Source organism: Oryza glaberrima, chromosome 8 (genome assembly GCF_000147395.1).
Source record: "Oryza glaberrima chromosome 8, OglaRS2, whole genome shotgun sequence".
NCBI lineage: Eukaryota > Viridiplantae > Streptophyta > Magnoliopsida > Poales > Poaceae > Oryza > Oryza glaberrima.
The window spans coordinates 19,968,260-19,993,777 of record NC_068333.1 but is presented as its reverse complement, the minus strand read 5'-3'; the positions used below and the strand labels follow the sequence as shown (position 1 = coordinate 19,993,777).

The 25,518-nt window shown below is 42.9% G+C and overlaps 3 protein-coding genes and 1 pseudogene across 4 annotated transcripts; all 4 read left to right on the top strand.

The window, feature by feature from the left end:
- Window positions 1-1,497: 1,497 nt before the first annotated feature.
- Window positions 1,498-3,292, top strand: LOC127783222 (F-box/FBD/LRR-repeat protein At1g13570-like). The gene is made up of 3 exons (XM_052310455.1): window positions 1,498-2,319; window positions 2,738-2,887; window positions 3,057-3,292. Exons 1-3 carry the CDS (start codon window positions 1,498-1,500, stop codon window positions 3,159-3,161), a joined length of 1,077 nt encoding a protein of 358 aa, XP_052166415.1. The 3' UTR covers window positions 3,162-3,292.
- A 2,990-nt stretch (window positions 3,293-6,282) lies between these two features.
- LOC127782257 (F-box/FBD/LRR-repeat protein At1g13570-like) lies at window positions 6,283-9,689 on the top strand. 2 transcript variants are annotated; one of them, XM_052309380.1, is made up of 4 exons: window positions 6,283-7,235; window positions 7,725-7,877; window positions 7,973-8,266; window positions 9,310-9,689. In XM_052309380.1, the coding sequence occupies exons 1-4, from the start codon at window positions 6,387-6,389 to the stop codon at window positions 9,328-9,330; spliced, it is 1,317 nt and encodes a 438-aa protein (XP_052165340.1). In that variant the 5' UTR covers window positions 6,283-6,386; the 3' UTR covers window positions 9,331-9,689. The 2 variants fall into 2 exon arrangements, with proteins under 2 accessions (XP_052165340.1, XP_052165339.1); XM_052309379.1 differs by lacking the exon at window positions 9,310-9,689 and having other exon boundaries at window positions 7,973-9,303.
- Window positions 9,690-9,846: 157 nt separating this feature from the next.
- LOC127782258 (F-box/FBD/LRR-repeat protein At1g13570-like) lies at window positions 9,847-14,994 on the top strand (annotated as a pseudogene).
- Window positions 14,995-16,159: 1,165 nt separating this feature from the next.
- Window positions 16,160-25,398, top strand: LOC127781958 (uncharacterized). The gene is made up of 3 exons (XM_052309029.1): window positions 16,160-16,720; window positions 24,255-24,407; window positions 24,495-25,398. The coding sequence occupies exons 1-3, from the start codon at window positions 16,289-16,291 to the stop codon at window positions 24,735-24,737; spliced, it is 828 nt and encodes a 275-aa protein (XP_052164989.1). The 5' UTR covers window positions 16,160-16,288; the 3' UTR covers window positions 24,738-25,398.
- Window positions 25,399-25,518: the final 120 nt, after the last annotated feature.

Below are 25,518 nucleotides of genomic sequence, written 5' to 3'. Positions count from 1 at the left end.
TTGAGCCTAATTAGACCATGATTAGCCATAAAGTGCTACAATAACATACACGTGCTAATGACGGACTAATTAGGCTCAAAAGATTTGTCTCGTAGTTTTCAGGCAAGTTATGAAATTAGTTTTTTCATTCGTGTCCGAAAACTCCTTCCGACATCCGGTCAAACGTCTGATTTAATACAAAAAAAATTTTCATTTCACCAACTAAACATGCCATAAGTACTCCTTTAAAAAAAAAAGCTCAATCTTTGAGATGATATGACTTTTAGTACAACAATTTTTTTTTTAGATTTATATTCAGAGAGGTCACATGACACATCCCTGTTTAAGTTAAGGGCATGTTCAGGGGGATCCTAATGGGCGATCGATCGCCTGGAGATGGAGGTAGCGATTGATCTCCTCCCCTCTTCCTCCCTCCACCTGGTTTCTTTTTTGGCACCGTATTACTTTCCTATTTTAGTAAATTTATGCACCTAAAGTTTATACATCTCAAGTTTATACATCTAAAGTTTAGAGACCCAAAGTTTATAAGTCAAAAGTTTATATATCCGATTCAAATTTTGAATTTGAATTCAAATTTTTTTATATATAGTATTTCTATACATCTAAAGTTTTTACACCTAAAGTTTATAGACCCAAAGTTTATAAGTCAAAAGTTTACATACCCGTTTCAAATTTGAATTTGAATTATATCTGATTCAAATTTGAATTTTAATTCAAATATTTTCTATATATAGTATTTTTATGCATCTAAAGTTTATACACCTAAAGTTTATAAGTCAAAAGTTTACATACCTGATTCAAATTTGAATTTGAATTATATCTGATTCAAATTTGAATTTGAATTCAAATATTTACACCTAAAGTTTATAGACCCAAAGTTTATAAGCCAAAAGTTTACATAGCTGATTCAAATTTGAATTTAAATTCAACTTTTTTATATAGTATTCTATACATAAATTTTTTCTAACTTTTTGTTTTTTTTTAAATAAAATTGTGTGGTGTACTGTAATAGGGAAGAGAAGAAGGGAAGGAGGAAGGGGGGAGAGGAGGGAGGAGTGTATCGAATATAGGGGAGAGGGCGGACGGGTGATCGCTGGGCGGACGGGGGAGCGATCACCCGCCCATTAGCATTTCCGCCTGTTCAGATTGTAGCCAAAATAAACCTTACCAAAAATTTGACAAGTTGGTATTATTGCTAAAATTTTGACAAGATTTTTTATGTAATTACCAAATTTAGCAATAAAATAAACGTAGACATTCTTTTAGTAACTTTATAAAAAATGATATGATTGAAAATGACATTAAAGTGAACAGCCCTTATGTTTTTTTTTTTTTTTGTGGTTTTGGGACGAACGAATTCCCCGAGCAACGGCGCACTCGTACCGTCGTGCACTGGACAGTCTGGACTGGCTTTTGGCGCCCAAATTTTGGACGAGGGCTTTCTCTTGGCGCTCAATTGCGAACTTCAATCGTCGCCTCAAAAAAGAAAACGAAGAAATGCCGTCCGGAGAGGCCAAGCGCCGCCGTTCACCGGCGGTAGAGCCGGACTACCTAGCCGCGCTCCCACCGGAGATCGTCGACAACATCATCTCCCGCCTCGGCGTACGCGACGTCTTCCGCACCTCCGTCCTCTCCCACGCCTGGCGCCGCCGATGGCGCTCAGTCCGCGGCCTCGACCTCGATTTCAGATCCTCCGACCCCGCCGCCGCCATCTCCTCCGTCCTGAAGCGCTCCGCCGCGCCCGTCCGTACGGTCACCCTCCGAGTCCCCCGGCGCTGGTTCCACCGCGCCGTCCGCTGGCTCCGCCTCCTCCCCCGCAAGCGCGTCCAGTCCCTCCACCTCTACTTCGAGATGATCTCCATCATCGAAGGCAAGCACAACCTCGATCCCAGCATCTTCTCTTGCCTAGAGCTCTCCTCGTTGAGCCTTGCGGGCTGCACCTTCCCACCGCCGCAGCCGCCATCGTTTGTGGGGTTCCTGAAGCTGACCAAGCTCTCCCTCTCCGAGGTCGAACTCCCGCCACACGGGGAAAGGCAGCTGGAGGCGATGATCGCCGCCTCGCCGCTTCTCCTCGAATTGTCTCTCGACAACGTGCACAGCTTCCACCACTCGGAGGTGTGGTTCGTCCGGGGACCAAACATCCGGTCCCTTAGGATTTGGGCAGTTGATCAGGATTTTGGCTGCAGGATAGGGGAGCTCCCGCGTCTGGAGGATGCTGCCATCTTCTTGGATTCAGAAGTCACCACTCAAGTCTTGTGCAAAACTTTGGAAGGGATTGCTCATGTGGAGAGCCTCGACTTCAATGCACTTATGCATCAGGTACTTTACTACACCATATACTCTCTAAATTTAAACAGTTCATAAACATGAAGCTTAGAGAGTCCTTTACAGTTAGTATTATAGTATCTCCAATTTTTATGTATTACTCCACTGCTTAAGACTAGAGCATCTCAATGTAAGCTCGAATTTGAGTTCAATAGTGATCCGCCGGAGATGTTTTCGTTCAAATTTCAGACAGGTCATTGCACCTGCATTGCTTTTTACCAATATATATATATATATATATATATATATATATATATATATATATATATATATATATATATATATATATTTACTACGACCTGCAGTTTAATGGTAATCCACCAGAGAGATTTTCATTCATATTGCATTACTTGAGGTCATTAGACCTGCTTGCTTGTCTAGAGCAAATCTAACATATTACTGTGATTTGCAGTTCAGTGATAATCCACCAGAGAGGTTTTCATTCACATTTCAGAACTTGAGGTCATTAGACCTGCATGCTTGTCTAGACCAAATTTCAAGTACTTCATTGGTTTTTTCTATACTAAGATGTGCCCCAAACCTGGAAAAACTTGAAATCGAGGTAATATAGAAAACCCTACAAAGTTCTTTACATATTATAGTTCCACGATCGTGAATACTCAAAAGATTTTGCACATCTTTTCAATAAGCAACAGTTACAAGATTTATTTTGTCTGGTTGAGTTATTGATTTCCATTTGCAACATTTGCAATTGTGTTCTTTTTTGGTAGATTGGTTGTTATGATGATTTAGTGGATGATGGAACTGTCGAAGGATTCGCAAATGCGCAAACAAGCGACGACATTTTCCCTAGACTTCGATGTCTGGTTACATAGTATCAGCTGCTCCTCAAATGAGATGTGCTTCATCAAGTTTGTCCTATCCAAAGCAAGATCGCTAGAACAGCTCCGTGTTCGTGTTACCTCTAGCGGTATACCATCTTACCAGGAGGCATGCATAGAGATGGCAAAATACAAAAGAGCATCGCCGTTAGCTAGGCTCAGATTCATCCGTGGATGACTGGCTACAGGCTGCTAGCTTGATTTTGCAGGGCACCTGAACTTCTCCTGTTTTTTCCTTTCTGTCCTTTGTATTCAGTGGAAGCATATCTCCCTAGCTGCCTAGATGTGTTGCATCTCTAGTAAACATGTATAATGTATTATGTATGACATCTGCAAGAGTACGTGGCAGCCTGGCATACATCTTGCCTATATATTTTGATGAAATGAGATCTGAATCGTGCTTTCCAATGTTATTAATTCAGGAATGAGGATTCAGTCCCTTTTACCTTCCATTCTTGAGGTTTTCAGTTAGAATCACTGTGCTCTAGTTATCTTATTATGGTTCACTAGAGGGGCATCCCAGCACATGATGGCAGTGCTGTACTGCTGTGCTGTCCCATTTGTTCTACCTGGGCAGAGAGCATCCATGGTAGTTCCTGCCATAGGGGAATCCTGTGTTTAAAAACATTTCCTTGTAGAATGCTCAGGCTCAAAGCAAGCTATGGTGGTTATAAGTAATTTCCAGCCCAATTGGTGGTACTGGTTCAACATTTTCTCTTTTGTAAAAGTATGATCTAATATACCTTGCATCAACCCTCCTTTCGGACTAGTAAAATTGGTTATGATAAGAGTTGAGCTTCCTCAGGCCAATCGGGCGTCTGCTATCCGGTGAATTATGGATAAAAAAAATCATCAAAAAGAACGAAAGAAGAAAAAAAATACTACTATTAGAACGGAAGAAAAAAAATTGCACTTTCTTTTTGGAGCTATGAATTTCCTCCACTCTTGCGAAAATTCAGTGGGAAGAAACATAAGGCTCCATCAGTTGGCCTAATAAACCAAAGCCAAAGCCAAAATATAAATTTTGAAACTTATTTTAGAAGTTAATTTTAAGATATTTTAAACATAGTTTTTATATTGACTTTTTAACTCGTTAAGAATACATATAAAAGTATCTTTAAATTAATTTTTTTATTTTTCTAATAAGCTAAAATGACTTATTTGGAAATAGGAATAAGTTCATTTGAGGTCCCTTAACTTGTCAACGAATCTAATTTTCATCCATCAACCGGAAAACCAGATATAATGGGCCCCTCAACTATCAAAACCGGTGCAGATGATGTCCCTCGGTGGTTTTTAGGGCGGTTTTGGCTGACGTGGCGCCTACGTGGCTAATTTGACTCGGTCTTAATATGACGTGGCGCTTACGTGGCAATTTAATCTGAAAAAATAATAAAAACCCGTGGGACCCACATGTCAGTTCCACACACAAAAAATTAAAAATTGGTGGGACCCACGTTGGGCCCCACCTGTCATCCTTGCTCCTCCCTCTTCTCTCTATCCTCTCCCTCTATCCATTCTCTCTCTCCGGCTGATGGAGCGGGGCGAGTGGTGGTCGGCAGAAGCGGGCGACGCGCGGGGCCATAGAGCGCAGACGGCCGCGATTGCGGGCGTTGTGGAGAAGGGCGGCGGCGGCGGCATCGGCGGGAGCATCTCCTCCGGGTACTGAAACCACGACGCCGACTCATCCTCCGCCATCGCCGCCGTCGCCGTCCTCTCCGGCCTCGGCGGCTTCCGGGCGCCTGACTCTGCATGACGACGTGGCCATTGCACCAGAGCAGCTCGATGAGCCCGTCGTCTTCGCTGCAACAACAATAACCAAAGAATCACTCACCTGATCGCCTCCAATCCATGGAAAGATCTCCAGCTTCGATCTAAGGAACGCACGAACCCTAATGGTGCAAAGCTGTCTCCCATGCTGGTGGTGTTCCAATCAGGGACGAACTGGTTCATGGCATTAACAACCCTAATTAATCACTCACTGCAAGGAGAAGCACAACAACTCTGTCTTGTTTTCACCTGCAAAGCCAATGATCATATCAGATTCTGCAAGAATCAGAACAAGTACTTTCGCATCATGCAAAAAATATTTCTCTTTTTTTATATCAATGAAGCTTCAAGCTTTCCTGAGGACAAAGAACAAAATTTGTAGGTTTGCCAAAATTTAAGGGAAAACTGAACTCCAAAGGATGGATTTAAGGGAAAACTGAACTCCAAAGAACAAAATTGGTAGGTTTGGCATCGCCCAATGCACGCCCTGGCTCACGGGAGATCGAGGCGTCATCCGGCTTGGGCACGAGGCAACAAGGCGCATTGGCCGGGAGGAGGGAGGCCGCCACTCCGGCGCCCACGCGCCGTTCCCAAGGCCGCCGCTGCTCCGCCCGCCCGCCCCCCCCCCCCCCCCCCGACCTCGACTCCCGTGGGCTCTCCGCCGCCGCTTCGCCCACCCACCGCCGCGTCGCCGGTCCGGCCGCCGTCGCCACCGCTTCCCCGGACGACCTCGACTCCCACGGGCTCTTCGCCGCCGCCTCGCCGGCTTCACGCGCTGCCGCTCGGGCCGCCGTCGCCCTGCCGACTTCGCGCGCCACCGCTCCGATCTTCTCTTGCAGACTGCAGAGCAGGGGAGATTGAGAGAGGGGGACAGAGAGAAGAGAGAGGAGTAAGGATGACATGTGGGACCCGCGTGGGTCCCGCCATTTTTTATTATTTGGTGTGTGAAACTGACATATGGGTCCCACGATTTTATATTTTTTATTTAAATTGCCACGTAAGCGCCACGTCGATGCCACATGGGATGAAGACCTAGTCAAAGCAGCCACGTAGGCGTCACATCAGCCAAAACCAGGCACAATACTACCGAGGGACCTCGTTTGCACGGTTTTGTAAGCTGAAGGATGCGTTCTACCCGGTTTTGCACTCAAGGGACGAATTTCGGACTCGGCAACAAATTGAGGGACCTAAAGTGAACTTATTCCTTGGAAATATGGGTAACTGACGAGGCTGAGAGTAGCTTTCGGCCTTGGCCCATTAGCCCATGGGCCTTTTGCGAGTTCACGTCCTCTCTGTTGCTCCACCCCACCACAGTTGTACTACTGCTTTGGAGATTGGACCCCGCCGCATCTCCACGTCTCCTTCCGCCCCCATCTCGTCCGGCGGCGGCGGCTTTAACCGCCGGGCCGACCACCGGCTCGGCGACTCCGCCTCTCCCCGTAGGCCGAAATGGAGACCTCGCCACCTCGCCGCAAACCACGCCTGCCGCCGCCGCCGCCGGAGGGGGATCCGACTGCGTCGGCGGTGGGGGCGAGCCTGGAATCCCTCCCGGGGGAGCTCCTCGAGAACATCGTCTCCCGCCTCTCCCTCCGCGACGCCGTCCGCACCTCCGCGATCTCCCGCTCCTGGATCCACCGGTGGGAGTCCGCCCCCGACCTCCGCCACTACTGGCCCCGCCGCTCGCGCCCCGACGCCATCTGCGCCGTCCTGGCGCGCTACTCCCGCAGCGTCGGCCAGTTCTGCACCTGGGGGATCCGCGCGGACGCGTTCCCCCACATCGACGAGTGGCTCCCCCTCCTCGCCGCCAAGGGGGTCCAGACCCTCACCCTCTCGTTCTGGGACTACAGCGATGTCAATGTGGAGTACTACACCCTCCACCCCGCCATCTTCGCCTGCGGCCAGCTCACCAGCCTCCACCTCGAGCGCTGCTTCCTCCCCACCGCGCACGAGGGCTTCGGAGGGTTCCCGAATCTCACCTTGTTGAGCCTCGTCTACGTTGGCCTCCCGGAGAATGGGGAGAGGAAATTGGAGGCCATGATCCGCATGTCCCCGTCGCTTGTCTCGTTGGAGCTTAGCAATGTCGAGGTTACTGATGACGACTTTGAGGATTGGATAATTCAGGCTCCGAATCTCGAGAGGCTGACTATTACTTCCGATATCGATTACGGATGGCAGATCCAGGATCTTCCATCTATACAAGATGCTAATATCAATATTGAAGACTACTCAATTGATCGCGATTTCGTCAAGCTTCTCACATCTTTGGCCCAAGTCGGGGAGCTCGAGTTGTTTATACCGGTAATTCTATTGTGGTCTCTTTTCTTTTTTTATAATTGGTCATGAACATGCATGCATGAGTTTGCCAGGTTGATTCTTGTGCATGATTGGGGGCTAGTGGTAGCTTGACTCATGGGCAAGAGGGGTCGTTTTTAACTACTGCAATTTTCTCAGTTCAAATTGAAAACTGGTACAATAGTATTTGAAAACGTATTCTGCAACATAAACGATTATTTCTAATGTGCAGTGCTTGTATAGAAGCTGCAGATCAGCATTGCTTTGAATATGTAATGTTGTTTTACACAATTCATCATTTAAGCAACAAACTGCCCCCAGCAAAAAGCTAGTATGACAAATATATATATATGTTTGCTTTTCAGAATGAAAGTACTTCTCGTTAGTTAAGTAATTCAAAATCTGCATAGTGGCTAACCAAGTAATGCATGATGTTTCCATAATTTTTCTTATAAAATTATTTTCTCTTAAGGACTAATGGGTATGTTTTCTCAGTCCGCAGATGGTAATGTTCTAGAGGGAATTTCATGTTCTTTTCAGAAATTAAGGAGTTTAACTCTTCATACAAACTTCTACAAAGCATCTAGCATTTTATCTACATTTGGTTTACTCACGAGAGCTCCCAATCTTTTACATCTGGAAATTGAGGTAATGTTTACTACTATTCTCCATTCTTGTTGATGCTGTCCCTTGATAGTTCTTTATACATGACCCCGTTAAAATGTGTCTTTTGATTTTTGCAGATCACAGATCATGAGAATCAGAGCGATGAAGTAGATATAGATTTTTTAAATGCACTGTGGACCAACAGTCTTTTTGCAAATCTTGATTTTGTTAGCATAAAGAGTGCCACTTGCTGGTCAAATGAGATGCGCTTTATTGAATTTGTTCTATCCAAAGCAAGATTACTTGGTGAATTTTATATTTATCATGATGATACTGGTTCATACTCGAAGCCTAGAGAAGAGGCAATTATTGAGTTAGCAAAATATAAAAGAGCATCACCAAAGGCAAAAGTATTCTTCAGGGACATGGAGGTGAGTAGCCTGTTAACTATCTGTTGATTATTTTTAAGCCTTTTCAGAGGCTCGTTCTTGAAAGTCCTGTTCCATATACTTGCTTGTGTTATATGCTCTCAGATCAATTTGACATATGCTCTGTGGCAGTCAAAATGAAAACCATACAATTTTCTATTTCGAATTGGGAATTAGGATGCAAGGAAGCAATTAATTATGCATAAACTATTTGTTCTAAGGTGAATATAACAAGCACTGATTACTAATACTAGGTAGTGACTGCTATGTCATTATCTGAAAGGAATGAGTCCATTTTACAGCCCTGAACTTATGCAAAATGTTCACATAACTCATTAGCTATAAAACTGATTATCAGGGCCTGTTTGTTTTATTTCTGGCCAGAGCTTCCTACTCAGGTTCGAGAAGGTAGACTTTTCATGTCATGCGTTCAGTTTGTTTCCACAATTGCAGTATGTCACACTTTGTTAGCCATACAATCCATATGTCGAGGTACACTAATTTTCTAGCCACCAATGGAACACATATTTTGTTAGCTACAAAAAATTAGTTATGACAAATTTTGGCAGCTAACCCGAGTGCTATTAAAAGCACCCAAACCCACAAACCAGATTTCTGCCTCCCCAGCACCTATAGTGGTTCTGCTGGCCAAAAGGATGTGGAACGAGAAGGGTGAGACAACTGGAGGTAGAGGAATGTAGTGATTGTTAGGTCTCTGTTGAGGTTGAGGAGTGCCATTGCGCTCTCATCTGTATCAGTACTGTATCAAAGAAACCTTTTTAGTGTCGTCTCGAAATTTTCCACTTTGCATTAGCACATATCTAAATAACTCTTGTTAATGCCATGCTGGTGAATGTCATGTTAGCTGGGTCTTCAAGGTAGAACACCTTATTCCCCCTTTTGCACCCTAATTGTGATCTTAATAGTTCTGTAATATCAAGTAGGTCAAATATTTGAATACAACATTTTAACTGACCCTCTTATATTTCTGTAAGTACCTTCAGAAAATCATGATCTGATATTTATTATTTTCTTCTGGTGGACAGGATACATGGCTGTACTCATGAGAATCGAGACTCAGAGAAGCACTCTTTGCACCTTTGATCCACAGGAGGTTCACATGGTCAATTATACCAAGTTACTCATACTTCCGTACATTCCTGAAAATGCTTCAGATAATCATGGCGTGATTATTCATTATCTTTCTCAATGGAAAGTCGTCTCTTGAATAAACATGAGTAATTACAGCACTCAGCTTCGATCGATTGGCAAATCTGTATATTTACCGGAGATGGGGCATTCCATCCTCCTCGTCGTAGTTGTAGCACAATCTTACAAGTCGCATGAGTTGACCCTATACCGCAAACTATATACTATGTTGGTTGTGTGCACTTGCGCAGTGCATATGCATTGTGATTAATGTTTACATGCTTCATGTCAGTATTTTACAAATGAAAGTATGATGAATCTTGGCAAGTTGGCATTCTTTCTTCTGAAAGTTTGTCAAATTCAATTTCATTTCTTTTTTGAGTCCTGTTTACAAGGATCCTCTCCAAAATTTACAAAGGCTTCAGCCTATATGGCCCATAGGCTTCAGCCTTTGTAATTGATTGTGGCCCATCAACTATTGCCATCACTGGCTTCTTCTCCGACTGCGTCGCCGGCCGTCTCAACCCTAGTTCCACCACCTCGAGGAGAAGAGTCCGATAAAAAATGGAGGGCTCGCCACCTCGCCGCAAGCTGCGGCCGCCGTCGCCGCCGGGGTCGCAGCCGAGCCTCGACTGCCTCCCGTCGGAGATCCTGGAGAACATCGTCGCCCGCCTCGGCATCCGTGAGGCCGTCCGCACCTCGGCGGTCTCCGGCGCATGGCGCCGCCGCTGGGAGACCTCCCCGGGGCTCAGCTTCGAATGGGACCGCGGCGAGGTTGACCCCGCCATCGTCGCCACCGTCCTCGCGCGGTACTCGCGCCCCGTCGCCTCCTTCCGCTCCGGGTGGGTCGAGAGGGAGCACTCCGCCGTCACGGATGAGTGGCTCGTCCTCCTCGCCGGAAGGAGCGTCGAGTCCCTCATCCTTGGCTTCGCGGAGTTCGACGATAGGCGGTTCCACACCATCCACTCCGCCATGTTCTCCTGCCGCGAGCTCACCGAGCTTTACCTCGAGAACTGCCGCCTCCCGGCCGCACCCTCGGGCTTCTTAGGTTTCCCAAATCTAACCACGCTAAGTCTCTCACCATGGTTAATCTTCCAGAGCATGGGGACAGTACCTTGGAGGCGATGATCTCCTTGTCTCTGTTGCTTGAGTGGCTGGATCTTAGGAGTGTTTGTACTGATGGCAACCAGATGGATGAGTGGGTGATTCGGGCGCCGAATCTCAAGCATTTGACTATTGAATCAGATTACGATTATTTATGGAGGGTAGAGGAGCTCCCTTCTCTCCAGACGGCAACTGTCAAGGTTGATGATGATTCTACTGATCGTGATTTTGTTCAGTTACTCACATGTTTTGCCCAAGTCAGCATGCTTGAGCTTCATTTGCTGGTAAATTGGTTTACAGAACCCAACTGTTTTTTTTTTCTTCTTCCATCATTGTCATCTTGAACATTTGTTGGGTTTTCCTTCTAAATCTCTAGCTATGGACCATTTGTTATGTTTTTCCTTCTAACTCTCTAGCTATGAACCATTCAGTTGTCAAGTTCTATTTGATTCAAAACTGAGGCCATCTACCTTATGTTAGTGATAATTTCTTCTGTCATTTATTGAAATGTACCACCAGAAGCAACCCAAATATGCGACACTAGGATCATGTCATTTTTTCTGTGATATTTTCTTTCAGTGGCCTATAAGAAAGGAAATGTTTTATATTTTTCAGGCTGTTGGATCCAATTTGTTTTGGATTTTCCCCACTTATGTTCAGATTATGTTTTTGGATTTGCAATGTGTAGTTTTGTTCTGAATTGGGATGCTTACGACTGGTATCTAAGCTATCTTTAGTGAATAACCCACCTAGACCTTTCTTCTTAGTGACATATCACTTGAAGTGTATTTTTACTGAATTTCCGTAATTACTGTCACCGATCTATGCCAGTTGACTATCCACAGTAGCAGACCTTCTCTTGTGGCATGCCATGGCATTGGCCTAGCTAGGCCACCGGCAAAGCAAGTAGGTGTTTGTCCATTGGTCGTTAGCATTTTTATTTTAGATGATAATCACATGATTAATTGGTAATCTGATTTGGTACAAGTTTATGGGTTTAATTAAATGGATGTAAGTGTAACGGTGGTTTACTACTTCGACTCTACTTTCAGAAAGAACTGTTGATTGTCCTGACCATCCAAGCTCTAAAACATAGGCACAAAAGGCAGCAGCATGTAGAAAAAAAGTTCAATATGAGTGACAACGTATGTAAAATAGAGAAAATTAAAATTTCGTTTATAAAAATCACATGACAAATGTAGAATTATAGTGGTAATTTTATCTTTTAATGGCAGTTGTAGTATGTAGTTTGTGTATAATTATATTTAATTCATTAATTAAATGTATAATAGTATAATACACTAGTCGTATCAATCGACCGCCATAGCTAAATTTTAGTGCTGGGTCCGCCACTGGTAATCCAGTCTCTGAAGAATGATCCTTGCTTCTGCTTTTGGTTCTATTACAGTCCTACTCCAGTTCTTTCTGTGATTCTCTTGCCCATTGATCTTAAACATGTCCTTGGAGTCGTGCTCCCCTGACTTGCTAATACCCTGCTCTTGCAAGTTCCTCAGTTTTAGATGAAATATTTTTTGATTTACATAAAGCCCAGTAGGAACTGAGTTTTACAAGCACAGTTAAGGACACTTAACTGCTGGGGTTACCAGCTACTTATCTAGGTTCGAAAACAACCATTTACATCACTTTTTGTCGGGCTTGCAGCAAGACAAACCAGGAAACCACATCAAAAGACAATACCTGATGATTAGCACCTACAACTCTGACTAATAAACAGGCCCCAAAACAGATGCAAAAGGTAGCAATTTTTACTATCAAATCTCGTCTTGTAGCACTTCTCCTAGGCCAATGCCTCTTCAGGAATTTTGTAAGTTCTCCACACAACCCTTGAAGCTTGCTTGGCTCCTCTCTTTGTTAAGTCATCCACCTCCGTATAAATGAAATTAATTTGTAGACAATTGTCAAGGAGTCTTGCAAGACTACATGGCTGTCTATTCACATTGGGCAATTTCTTGAGCATTCTTGTAATTCTTGCACAGGGCAAAGAATAAAATTCTTCCTATCTTGATTCTATGGGTCTGTTTTACTTGGAGGAAAGTTCACTAGGAGTGTTAGGGGAGCAGGGAGCAAGGAGGGTTGTATGCGTGTCTTGTGTGAGATTGTTAGAGCAGAAGAAAGTGGAATAGAAGACCAAAATGAGTTGTTGGGTTCGGAGTGGTACCACATACCAGATGTGAGGCTGATGAGGGCAAATCTGTGCAAGAGTGCTAATATTTCTAACTAAAGTTCTTCCAAATGAGTTCTAATTGTCATTAAGCAAGTTAAATTCAAGTTATTTTGTTAGTCTGTGTCATCAGTGCATTAGTTGAAAATAATGTTATTATGTACGATTCTGTTCAAATAAGACAGACTCGAAGAAAAAGAGCAAACTTCTTAAAAAAATATTGTTTTTTCTTGAGCCATCTTCTCATATATAGTGTAACTGTTGTATTTGTTTCAGGCAACTGAGGATAATGCTCTAGATGGACTTTCATGTTCTTTGGAGAAACTGAAGAGCTTAACACTTCATGCAAACTTCCGCAGTGTGTCTAGCATTTTATGTATATTTTCTTTACTCATGAGGTGCCCCAACATTGGAGTTCTGGACATTGAGGTGATATTACATCAGTATTTTTCCACTTTAATATTGTCATTCGAAAATGTTTTTACAGGAAGTATTTAAAGTATTCTTTTACATTTTGGCAGATTATGGGAAGTGAGTTTCCTCAGAATGATGAGATAGATGCAGAATTTTTCAATACACTGGAAACCAATGATCTGTTCACTAATCTAGATGACATAACCTTGAGGAATGCCCCATGCTTGTCAAATGATATGCACTTTATTGAGTTTGTTCTGTCAAGAGTAAGGCTACTTAGTAAATTTTGGGTTTTTCGAGATGATAGTAATTCATTGTCAAAGCCTAGTGAAGAAGCAGTTATTGAGATAGCAAAATATAGAAGAGCTTCACCAAAATCCAGAGTCTTCTTTAGGAGCATGGAAGTAAGTGACTATAACCTGTAAAATTATTTATTCTGTTCTTTCCTTCTATCTCAATTGCATCCATATTGTATGACAAACCAACTGAAAATTGTGTTTTTGCTGTTTGAAATTGGATTGGGAATTTAATGAAATAGGCAACAATTTAGCTGCTAAGATGCGTTTAACAAGCATATATGAACCTTTTTACACCGTTGGAGTCAAGGTCTACATAAAATATGTTTGTAGCTTTAGTACGATTATGATGTGATGCTGGAATAGCTACCCTCCAACGGATTTTTTCCCGTTGTGTATGCAGAAGTCCATCACAGCTTCAAAGTTTGCTAATTTAATTTCCTTCCCTTGTCAAACTATCTTATGGTTTTTAATTCTGACCATGGTCAGATCAGCTGATGTTTTTAGAACATAACGTGGCATTACCTTTGGAGAACATATGGTATATACCATCCATGTATCGTCCTTTGAATATATATCACCAGAAGAGTTTACTTCTCTCTAATATTCTCTTGTTATATAATGTTACATATGCATTAAACTACAAATATCCGTTAGTTACAGTAGAAGCAATATATTACTTGGCTTGTTTGGGTTGAACTGCTGGCTACTTTGTACAGTGTTTGGTTTTAACAAAATCCACACAAGATAGTTAAAACCAAAATGTCAGCATAATAATCTCTTCTCATTCATTCTCTTGTGAGGTACCATTTTGTATTTTTGAAACAGCCCGCACGAGTCAGTGCGAAGTTTGCTTGTGAACACAAGTTTTTTCTTTGTGAGGTACCATTCAAATACTTCTCAAAGCATTATCAGGCAAACAGTTGTCTAACTTACTAGAAAAGATTGTTTGCGAAGTGCTTTGTATTGTCAACTATGTTGCAATTTTGGGTATGCAGATAATGCAACCAATCATGTTTGATCTAGAAATACCCAACCAAATTGATTTTGGGATAGAAATACTCAACCTTGCAAAATGCCTTGGTAAAATGAACTTCTGCACTGGAAAGACTCAAATATACCTATTTATTTTTGTCTATTCAAATTCAGGTTATCACCTCTTATTTCCCTGATTCCCTCTTTCTGATACTCACACAGTGGTCTGTTGCACTGCAAAAGGCTCGTATGTACCAATTTACTGTTCATCACCAATATTCCAAAAAATGTTTAGAAAATTATGGTCTGATTATTTGTTTTTCTTTGTACTGGACAGGATTATTACATTTGAGTGACGAGCACTATTGATGTGGATCTAGATGACATCTTTTACATGGACCGTGGTCAAGTACACTTTCCATATTACTTTCTGAGAGCCGCTGGGAAAACCACAGCTTAATTGTTAAGTGTTCATTACTGGACATAAATCCGGTAATATTAGTTGTGGGTGTCAAAATTGCATAAAGTCTTGTAATACCAATCTTCCTGGAAGATCAAACAATGTTTACAGTAATTTTCGAGTGATTATCCTAACACCAAATAGTTTTCAAGACATTTTAATCATGGTTGGTTCTTCTACTGTGTCGTGTCGCCCTACCGAGGTGCGATTTTGATTTTTGACCACAATTTTTAAATTTGTTAATGATGATGATGTTCTTTGGGGCATATGCTTCTGTTGGAGTTTTTGTCTTGGGCACAAAAGACAAAATGGTCCCTCCAACGCTTGCCTATTGTATCAGGGTGCAATCAAACCGATGTATCAACGGTATTTACATTTGTTCTCAAACCAGCTGATCTCGAATAGTATCTGTTCAGAATTTTGTGCTCCAACAGTTTGAACTAACTGAAATCAAGCTGGATGTGCTCCAAACAAAGTCAGGCGCGAGATTCGAGGGAGTTGCTGGGCCGAGATTGGCCTCAATTGCTGTAAGCCCACTTCCCTTCATGGGCCTCACAGGCGTTAGGCAGACCAGCAGAATGAGAGCAAGTTTAACACTATAGCCAACTACTGACTCCAAATCATCTATAGTCAATCTAATAGCCCATTAATACAATAGTTAACTATTAAAAATATATTACATCATTAATACCCGGTCCCATCTCTCATACACACATAATGTCTTAGAGTCCGTGTTGCAGCCGGCTATAAATCTACAACCCGCTTTCTTCTCTCTCTTCTCCTTTTTTTTTTTCTTTTATATCACTGGCTCCCTCCAGCTCGTAGTGCTCGCCGCCGATGTCGAGCTCCTAATCGCTGGCGGCCGAAACGCCGGCCGCCTCCGCGGCCCGCATCGCCGGCCGCGACCTCAATCGTCCGTCGAGGTATTGCTTCCTTTCTGCTCCTCGCAGGTGATTAACGCTTGCCGTCCCTAAACCCTAGCTCGGATTTTGGCGAACAGGAATCCCGTATTGCTCGATCGAATAATCGGGATGGTAATGACGCCGTCGCCTGGCTGCAAGCTGTGGCCGTCGCAGGGCGATGCGGGAACGGCGGCGGCGGCGGCCCTGGACTCCCTCCCGCGGGAGATGCTCGCCGACGTCATCTCCCGTCTCCCCATCCGCGAGACCGTCCGCACTTCGGCGCTCTCCCACGTGTCGCGCCGCTGCTGGGAGTCCGTCCCCTACCTCACCTTCTGTTGGCCACGCCGCACGCCCCCCGGCGCCATCAGCACCGCCCTCCGGCGCTACTCCGGCCTCGTCCGCAAGTTTACCAACTTGTATATCGGGGAGGAGGAGGAGGAGGAGGCGCCGTTCCGCTACTCCGACCGCTGGCTGCTCCTCCTCTCCGGGAAGGGGGTCCAATCCCTCTTCCTTGCTTTCTGACGGTCGGACGAGGAGATCCCTATGCTGCATTCCTCTATCTTCTCGTGCTGCGAGCTCACCCAGCTCGAACTTGCAGACTGCTACATCCCAGGGTTGCCAACCTGCTTCGCGGGGTTCCCAAATCTAACCAGTCTAAGATTATCAGATGTTGGCTTCCCAGATGGAGCAAAAGGATTGGAGATATTGCTCGCTAGATCGCCATTGCTAAAGAGCCTTTCACTCCTGATGTTGCTGTTTCCTGCTAAAAACGGGGTGTATCACCAGTGGGTTATTCAGGCTCCAAATCTCCAGAACTTTTTTATTACTGGACTGTATGACGATGGTTGGCAGATCGGTGATCTCACGTTCCTTGAGGAAGCAACAGTCGATTGGCCATTATACTCATTTGACCGTGATTTCGTCAAGCTTATTACAGGGTTGTCTCAAGCAAGGGAGCTCGACTTTGCAATGCCGGTAAAATTGTTCTACTCAACTTGTTTTTTCACTTGTACATTATCTGCGTACAGAGAAGTTATTTTTTTAGAGAGGAGGCCAGAAGGCCTTGCTTCTATTGAAAGCAGCATTGGTAACAGAGTTAATATGGGGGATGCCCATTTTACATACCGATCAACATAGAAACAAAACAACATTCAGTTCTGAACCCCAAGAGGAGAAACAACAGAAACGAAACAACTCTCAGACAAAAAACACTAAGCAGCGCACTACAGCAGCAGAATGGACAAAACGACATTAGCCTAGACCAGTTCTTTGCGCCCCCAGGCTTGAAATCATCCCTTTCAGCTTCACAGCAATGTGATCCATCAGAGCAACTTCCTCAGAGCGACATAAAGCCTTCCACTGCAGCAAAAAGGAAACAATTTGGAATGGCAAAATCAGCGGAGAATACACAATTTTGTTTCTAAAAATCATGTTATTCCTGGTTGTCCAGAGCACCCAGGAAACTGCAACAAGTAAAGCTGAAAACACTCTATCCTTAGCTTTATTATTCATTTCATTCAGAAGAAACAAATCCTCAAAATTCCTAGGAGCTAGGTGCCAGCCAAAAGAATCTCTACAGACACACCACACAAATGAAGCCATAGGGCAGGTAAAGAGAATATGAGAAGTGGACTCTATCTCCCCATAAAGCTGGCAATATTCAGACCCTGACCAGTTTTTCATTTTCAGTTGTTCAGCTGACTGGATTCTATTCTTCCTCGCAAGCCAAACAAAATGTTTCATCTTCATGGGGGCAGGGCATTTCCAAATCTTGAGCATAGTAACATCTCTCACACCTCTAAAGGCAATCATCTCATACAGGGATTTAGTAGTGTACTTTTTGTTAGTGGATAGGCCCCAGGTCAGAGTATCTGGATTCTCACTCAGCGAAACCTCTGCTATCATCTCTTTCAACTCATTCCATTGTTCTTCTTCTATATTCCCAAAAGATCTTCTAAAAGTTAAACAATCAAATCCCCTAGTGCAAACCTCTGAAACTGTGATGTATTGTTGGTTGCAGATCTCATAAATGTTATGGAATCTGGTCTTTAGGTGGGCAGGTGCCCAGCCACACATCCTGCCAGAACCAGATATGACTACCATTCCCCAGGGACCAAACAGAACCTAAGGACACCCATTTCCTCACATTCAACACCCCTTTCCAAAATTGAGACCCTTTTTCTCCAACAAACTGGAAGATACCTCCTTGCTGCAGGTATTTTTTCCTCAACAACTCAATACAAAGGCTATTGTCATGGGATTCAAGTTTAATGATCCACTTAGCTAGCAGAGCAATGTTTAACATCCTGGTTTCAGTTAGCCCAATCCCCCCAAATTCTTTAGGGAAAGCAAGGTCAATCCATCTCACCATGTGATATTTTCTCCCTTATCTATTACCAGCCCAATAGTATTTCCTCCTTAAAGAATCAAACTTATGGTGAATTCCCTCAGGAAGCTGATAAAAGCCCATTGCATAAGAAGGAATGGAAGATAAACAAGCATTTATGTGAACAGCTCTCCCAGCATAAGTTAGGTTACCCCCATTCCAAAGAGACAACCTCTTCTCCATTTTATGTGGAAGAAAATTAAACTCTTGGTTGAGAATCTTGTCAGGACTGATGGGCAGACCAAGGTATTTCATGGGAAATTTGCCTCTAGGACAATTAAGCATCTTAGCAACCTCTTCATTTTCTGCATCTATCAACCTCACAGTGAAGATTTCACTCTTATGGTAGTTAATTTTCATCCCAGCCATCTCTTCAAAACAATATAACAAAAATTTGGTGGCCACTATTTGTCTCACATCAAAAGGAATGAAAATGACAGTATCATCAGCATATTGCAAATGGGTGATTCCCCCAGGGAAGATACCAGGGACAAGGCCAGTAAGAATACTATCTCTCTTAGCACTATCTAGCATGGCTGCCAAAGCATCACTAACTAGGTTAAACAGGAGAGGGGAAAGGGGGTCACCCTGTCTTAAGCCCCTATAAGTTCTAAAGAAGTCAGACCTCTCACCATTAATGTTGACACAAACTTTATCCCACATCACACAAGCCTTGATCCAATCAATCCAAATCTTGGGAAAGCCTTTTCTCTCTAGGACCTCAAAAAGAAAATTCCAGCTTACTCTATCGTAAGCCTTTTCAAAATCAATTTTCAGAATAATGCCCTGCTGATTTTTCAATTTGAATTCATGAAGCACCTCATGGAGAATTATGCACCCCTCTAAAATGAATCTCCCTGGGATAAAAGCAGTTTGGGTCTGAGAAATCACAAAGGGAGCAACCTCTGAAAGTCTGTTAGTCACCACCTTGCTAAGGAATTTAAAACAATCATTGAGGACACAAATGGGTCTAAATTGTTTGATATTTGTGGGGTCAGAGCTCTTAGGAATCAAAGAAATCACACCAAAGTTAAGTCTCTTTAAATCTAGTTTACCCTCATACAACATTAATAACATTTCAAACAGATCATTTTTGATTTCAGGCCAGAAAGCTCTGTAAAAATGGATATTAAGGCCATCAGGACCAGGAGCAATATTCAACTTAGCCTCCCTAATGACTTTAAATCAAGTTCTTCCATAGAAAAAGGTCTAGTGATAGCCTCCTTTTGGTCAGCATTAAGGCACAGCTCAGATTGCCAAATTTGGGGAGAAAGATGCACCGTAGAAAGATTATCAGCTCTGAACAAGGACTTATAATACTCAATAATGTGGGATTTCAGATCTTCCTTGGAGGTCAACTCTCTACCCTCATCTTCTAGGGAGAGGATCAAGCATTTCCTCCTTCTGCCATTAGCCATTCTGTGAAAGAACTCTGTATTTTTGTCACCTTGTAATAAAGTCATTTCCCCACATCTCTTGTGCCAAAACAATTCCTCCATTTCATAGATATGTTCAAGGTCAGCCTCCATCTCATATCTTTTATTCCATTCATCAGGGCTTAAATCTCTAATATCAGCTTGGGCATCCAACTCTTGGATCTGGGTTAGAATAACAGCTTTCTGTTGGTTCTTCTCCTGTCTAAGATTCAATTCCCAGCCTTTCAAAAATCTTCTCAGAAAGGATTGCTTCTTATTCGAGTAATCTAAAATATATGAACCATCTCTTGGAATCATGTGTTGTCTTACCAACTCATGAAAATTTTCCATTGTTAGCCAGGCTGATTCAAATCTAAAATACTTTGGGGGTCTCTCAATATCCTCACCAATATTAAGAATGGGAGGGGAATGGTCAGAACCAACCCTGAGAAGAGAGGAGAGAATAGAATTTGGATACTTATCTTCCGAACTAGAACTAGTAAGAACTCTATCAAGGACTTCCTGGGTAGAGTAGTCTTGTTTATTAGTCCAAGTATATCTAGAACCACATCTGTAAATATCTCTAAGCTCAAGATCAGAAATGAAAGAATTGAAAAGATCCATAGACCTCAAGTTCAAGTTCATTAGACTTTTCACTGGCAAACCTATACATATTAAAATCTCCACCTATGACAAAAGGATGATGAATATCTTGCAAATACCATCTAAGCTCATTTAGAAAATCAGGTTTCAAGGATTCTAACACAGGGCCATAAACCACAATAACCTCCCAAACACTATTATCTTTTTTATATCTGAACTCAACACTAAGGAAGAATGCACCAGCATGGGTACCTAACTTCTCAATCAACTCATCATTGGTACCAATAAGGATGCCACCAGAAGCACCTCTAGAAGATTTCCAAGCCTAAGAAAAATCCTTAGAACCTTGGAAAGAATTCAACTCTCTATCATGAAAACTCTCTTTTTTGGTCTCCTGCAGACAAATAATATCAACTCCTCTATCTCTAATCACCTCTTTCAATTGTTTTTTCCTAGCAATGTTTCCCAAACCTCTAACATTCCAAAAGAGGATTTTCATTTTTTCTTATGTTTTTTTGCACCACCTCTCTTCTTCAGCTCCAAACTCTCAGAAGATATCTCCATATTATTCATCTCTTGAGAAGGGGTATTTAAATTGTCAACCTCTTCCCCCATGTTGTCTGGGAGCTCTTTCTCATTTCTCAATAAAGAGTCAACATCTGTCATCTCCTTTTCCTTCTCTTTTTTCCATTTCATCTCAGCTAATTTAGCTTGAACCAACTCTTTAGCCTTAATGGTCTCAATGGTATTTGCAATTTCTTCCTCATTACTTCCTAGAGAGATATTAGCAGCTATAGCAATACTATTCAGCTCAACAGGATCAATAATTTGAAAAACAACAAAGGGGTTAGAGTTACCTCCAGTCTCCAGGTTCTTCTTTTGAGTAAGCAGCTCAGCTATCTTAGGAATGGGGACTGAGGCCATGTCTCTGTTTCTCAAACTCATTCTAGAAGTGATCGCAGGTTCAGATTTTTTAGGTCTGTTCTTCTTTTTGTAGGAAACCTCCTGAAAGCTATCTTCCTCATCCAACTCTTCCTCCTCTCTCTGTCTTGCAATGTCAAATAAAGATGGAATGTCACATTTTTCAAACTCTAAGATTCCAGTCAACACATCCTCATTATCACCTTCCTCAGTCGATTTTTGTGTGACAGGGAAATCAATCTCCTGAGGTTCATATTCTACATCTTGTGTTGTGTTTCCCTCCCACACTATCATTGCTTTAGAGTCACCCTCTTGATCTACCATACTCTCCTTTTCCACCACCAGCAGACTTTGTTTTTTACAGGCAGCCCTCTTAGTAGGACACTGCTGAGTCTCACTCAGGCATGTCTCTTCCAATGCCTTTTTCCCTTTGTAAGCAGGAGGGGCTGATTGAACATCACCTCTGGAACCTCCCATGAAAGATCTTCTATCATGGGCTGATCTACCTCTAGCTGGGCTTTGAGTATTTTGATCTTCATCCACATTCATGTCATCATTATCACCATTACCCTTCTTGTCCTTATCATCACCATCATCCGGGGGGAATTGTGAATTATCATAAGGAGGATAACCCTCTGGTTCCCACCTTATCATGTACCCCACCTTGTTAATGTATACATGGATAGCAAAGTGAAGTTCCCTTGGATCCTTACAAGCTAATCTTTCTCTGACTGGACCATCCCTTCTAAGAGTGCTCAAATCTATCATCTCAAATTCACCAACAAGCTCCACAATAGCTTTAATATGCTCTTCAGATCTAGCCAATTTAGGAACCCCAAAGATTTTAACCCAAACAACAGCCAATTCATCAATAGCATCTTCAGTCATTCCTGTTTCAACCACACTGGCCTTGATATGACAGGTATCAAAGTCGAAACTTTTACATGTAGAAATTTTGCTTCTCACCTCTTCTGATGGGAAATTAATCAAAAACTCTCTCTCTCATTCTTATCATCTCAACAGAAGCAACTCCCTGCAACACAGTCAGAATACCTCTTACAGGGTGTTTGGCCATCTCAACATCAGAAACATCTACCTGCAAACCATAGAAACCCTGACCCGGAATACCAAAACCACATAGCTTCACACCTCTCTTTGACTGTAACATAGGAAGTTTGCAGAGATATGACCTGAGCTATGGCAGGAGTAGCAGAGCGGAGGGTTTGTGCACGAGGCTTGGTGATGACCTTCACGGCCGCACTTGAAGCATTTCATCGCCGGCTTGGATCCCCCCGCTCCACGATCTCCCCAATCCCTACGCTCTTGGCCAGGGCGACCAGGACGACGCGAATCTCCCACAGCTTGATTTCCTTTTGCTAGAAGCTGCTTGCGAAGTTCCTCTTCCTCACGGTGCGCCCAACTTCCACCAGCTTGCTTCCCCCAGTCGCCTCCAGCTTGTCGACCCCAATCACCACCTCCGCCTCCCGACTCCATCGCCTTCCTCTTGTTCGCTTGCCAATCCGGACGGCCTGGAGGGGGACGTCGCTTCATCACCACTTGCGCGAAAGTGCGGTGATCACACCTTCTCTCCAGAACTCTCCAGATCCAGCGTGCGGAGTCGCCGAATCGCCGGATTTCTTCGCTTCTCGCCGGAAACCCTAGCTGCGGAGAGAGCGAACCCTTTCTCACCCACACCCACTCACGGAAGCCTCTGGAGACTCGGGGAAAGAGGTCCTCGAGTTTATCCCCATAGCAACCGCCATGTGTCCGCCATGGATGCTCCCCCCCGCACGAGTCTCACTGTAGCTAGCGGGCTGGGTCGCAACTCTTGAATCGCGCCAAAATCGCCATGGATATTGAACGAACACGCATCAAGTTTCTCTCGTGGGAACTGCGGAGAAGGGCCCTCATGGCAGTGGCTCGTTGCCGGAAGAGCCGACGAGTTCGCCGTTGCCGAGGAGGAGGCGACCTCTCCGAACGCTTCCAATGGCGCCTTCCCCTTGATCTGGTCAAAGCTGACCCCCTCAGCCCTATTACCGCCGCGTGGCTTGCCCCCTGGGGCACACGCCGCCGCCGTGAGCACGCCGCGTGGCTTTCCCTCTGGAGCACACGCTGCCGCAGTGAGCACGTCGGCGAAGGTGTAGCCCGCCGGCCACGATCGCGGCGAGGTCGCATTGTTCGTCGCCCTTCTAACCTCAATTATTGGTTTCAGAGAAGTTATGAGTCACAATGGATTTTCTTGCACTAAGATTAACAAAATGTCATCTTTATGTAATATCCTACCAAACTAATTTATCATCAGAACCAATTTAAATTATGAGTTCAAGTCTGCAATAGCTCATTTCATCAAATTATGCGCCCAACTCAGAGCTTGTGAAATACATTGCCATCCCACTATCCTAGTCAACTTCCAAATACATTACCATGCCACATTTAGCTTGTATGCCATGTTAGTTGATCGCATGGCGCATGGCGAAAACATGGAGATTAGTAAATGGAATGGTGATGTTGCACCTTTAATGTGGCACTCAAACTGAGCCATTTTGAGACTGGTGCAGTTGACTAGGGTGATGGCATATTGAGTTTTAACATGGCAGTTCAGAGTTGGCTGCCTAATGTGCTGAGATGGGGTAGTTTGGACTTGATTGGAGCTTAAAACCCAGCCAAACACAGTGTGAAAGTGGCCTTGTTGACACGACGAAATAATTTTCCGTATTGTGCCATTTTTTTTGTAGCAATGCTAGTGCAATGAATAATAGTTTTCTGTTTTATCTGAACATGTAGATCATAGAGAAAGCCTTCGATTGTAAGAAAACAACTTTTAGAATTTTTGGTTCAATTACAGTGTTGCGAGGGATTCTAAGAAATTGGAAGCGTTATATTTGTAGATTTTGGTAGTATTTTCTTACAGAACATCCTGTTGCATCAAGGAATACAAAAAAAAAGTATTTTTGAATTGCAATTTTATAAATAGTGATTGTTGAAGTCCATTCTCTTCCGTTGTTGTGTGTATGTTATGTTATTATTGTTTGGGTTGAATATGTTTTCATTACTTTCATAATTCCAAATATTTTATATTGATAATTTCATAAAGCAGGCCATTTTAGTACCTAATGGCAAGTGCACAAATCTAATTTCTATTGACTTTGTCTTGACTTGTATCTAATGTTTCACTTTATGTCAGGTGAGAGATGTTAATGTTCTGGAGGGACTGTCGTGCTCCTTTAAGAATCTGAAATGTTTATCGTTATGTACAAGTCTTCACTTGTTGTCAAATGTTTTGTCGTTTTTTTGTATAATCAGGAATGCTTCTAAACTCGAAACTTTGCGTATTAAGGTAATATCGTTAGTAATTGAAAATTTAATAGTACAGTTTTCTATAGACTTCTGTAAGTATATAAGTTATAATTGTCGATTTTGGCAGCTCTTTGATGATTCCACTCAAGACGATGAAGTTGATAATGATTTTCTAAATGGACAGTGGACTGATGACTTATTCTCCAATCTTAAAAGTGTTTACGTGAGAAATATGACGTGCAAGTTAAGTGAGATGCATTTTATTGAGTTTATTTTGTCAAAGGCAAGAAATCTTGAAAAAAATGATGTCTGCCTAGCTGAAGATTGTTCGAAATCTAATGAAGAGGCAGTTATAGAACTTGCAAAATAAAATATAGGCGAGCTTCTCCACAAGCCAAGGTATTCTTCAGCCGTGTTGAGTAAGATTAATTTTTGAAGTATCTGTAACTTGCGTGAATTAGGACCCAGGCTCCCAGCTTTGGTCCTCCTCCTAAGAAAAAAGAAAGTCAAGTTAAGCTTGAAACTTCAGGCGCTAGATCTGAATTATGTGGATGAAGCAGCTACGATTATTGTAAGAATTATTTGGATGCGGCACCTATGATTATTGTAAGTCTAACTCTGGGTGCGATGTAGAATTGTGGAAGTAGTAATAGATTGTTACTGAACAAAATGTTGGATTTTTTGTGCTTTTGCCTTCTCGTGGTGGTCCTTCCTGCTTCTGAATTGCTAAATCTCTCGGGGAGAGAAGTCATTATAACCCTCTTGTACTTTCCAGCAGTCGAATCTGAACATTGACCTCTCAAACTGTCTACAGTGCAAATGACAACATCAGATCATCTAATTTTATTCCTGAAATATCAGAGTCTAATACTAGTACATTGTTAATCATCCTGGGTTTTTCCTCCAAAAAAAATCCTGGTTTTAGTTGGTGAGTTCCAATAGAAAAAAATTGCCACAAAATAGCAAGCCTGATGTTGAATCTTTCTTTGAGAAAAGTGGAATGATTCAATCTTATCCTGGCTTCGTTCAACTGAGGGAGATATTGAGAAACTTTTTCTCATTTTTCATGAGCACGCTTTGGGACTTTAGAACTGCAGGATGTGCTTTTTTTTTAAAAAAACCTTTTAATTCACTATTTAAGTTTAAAATAA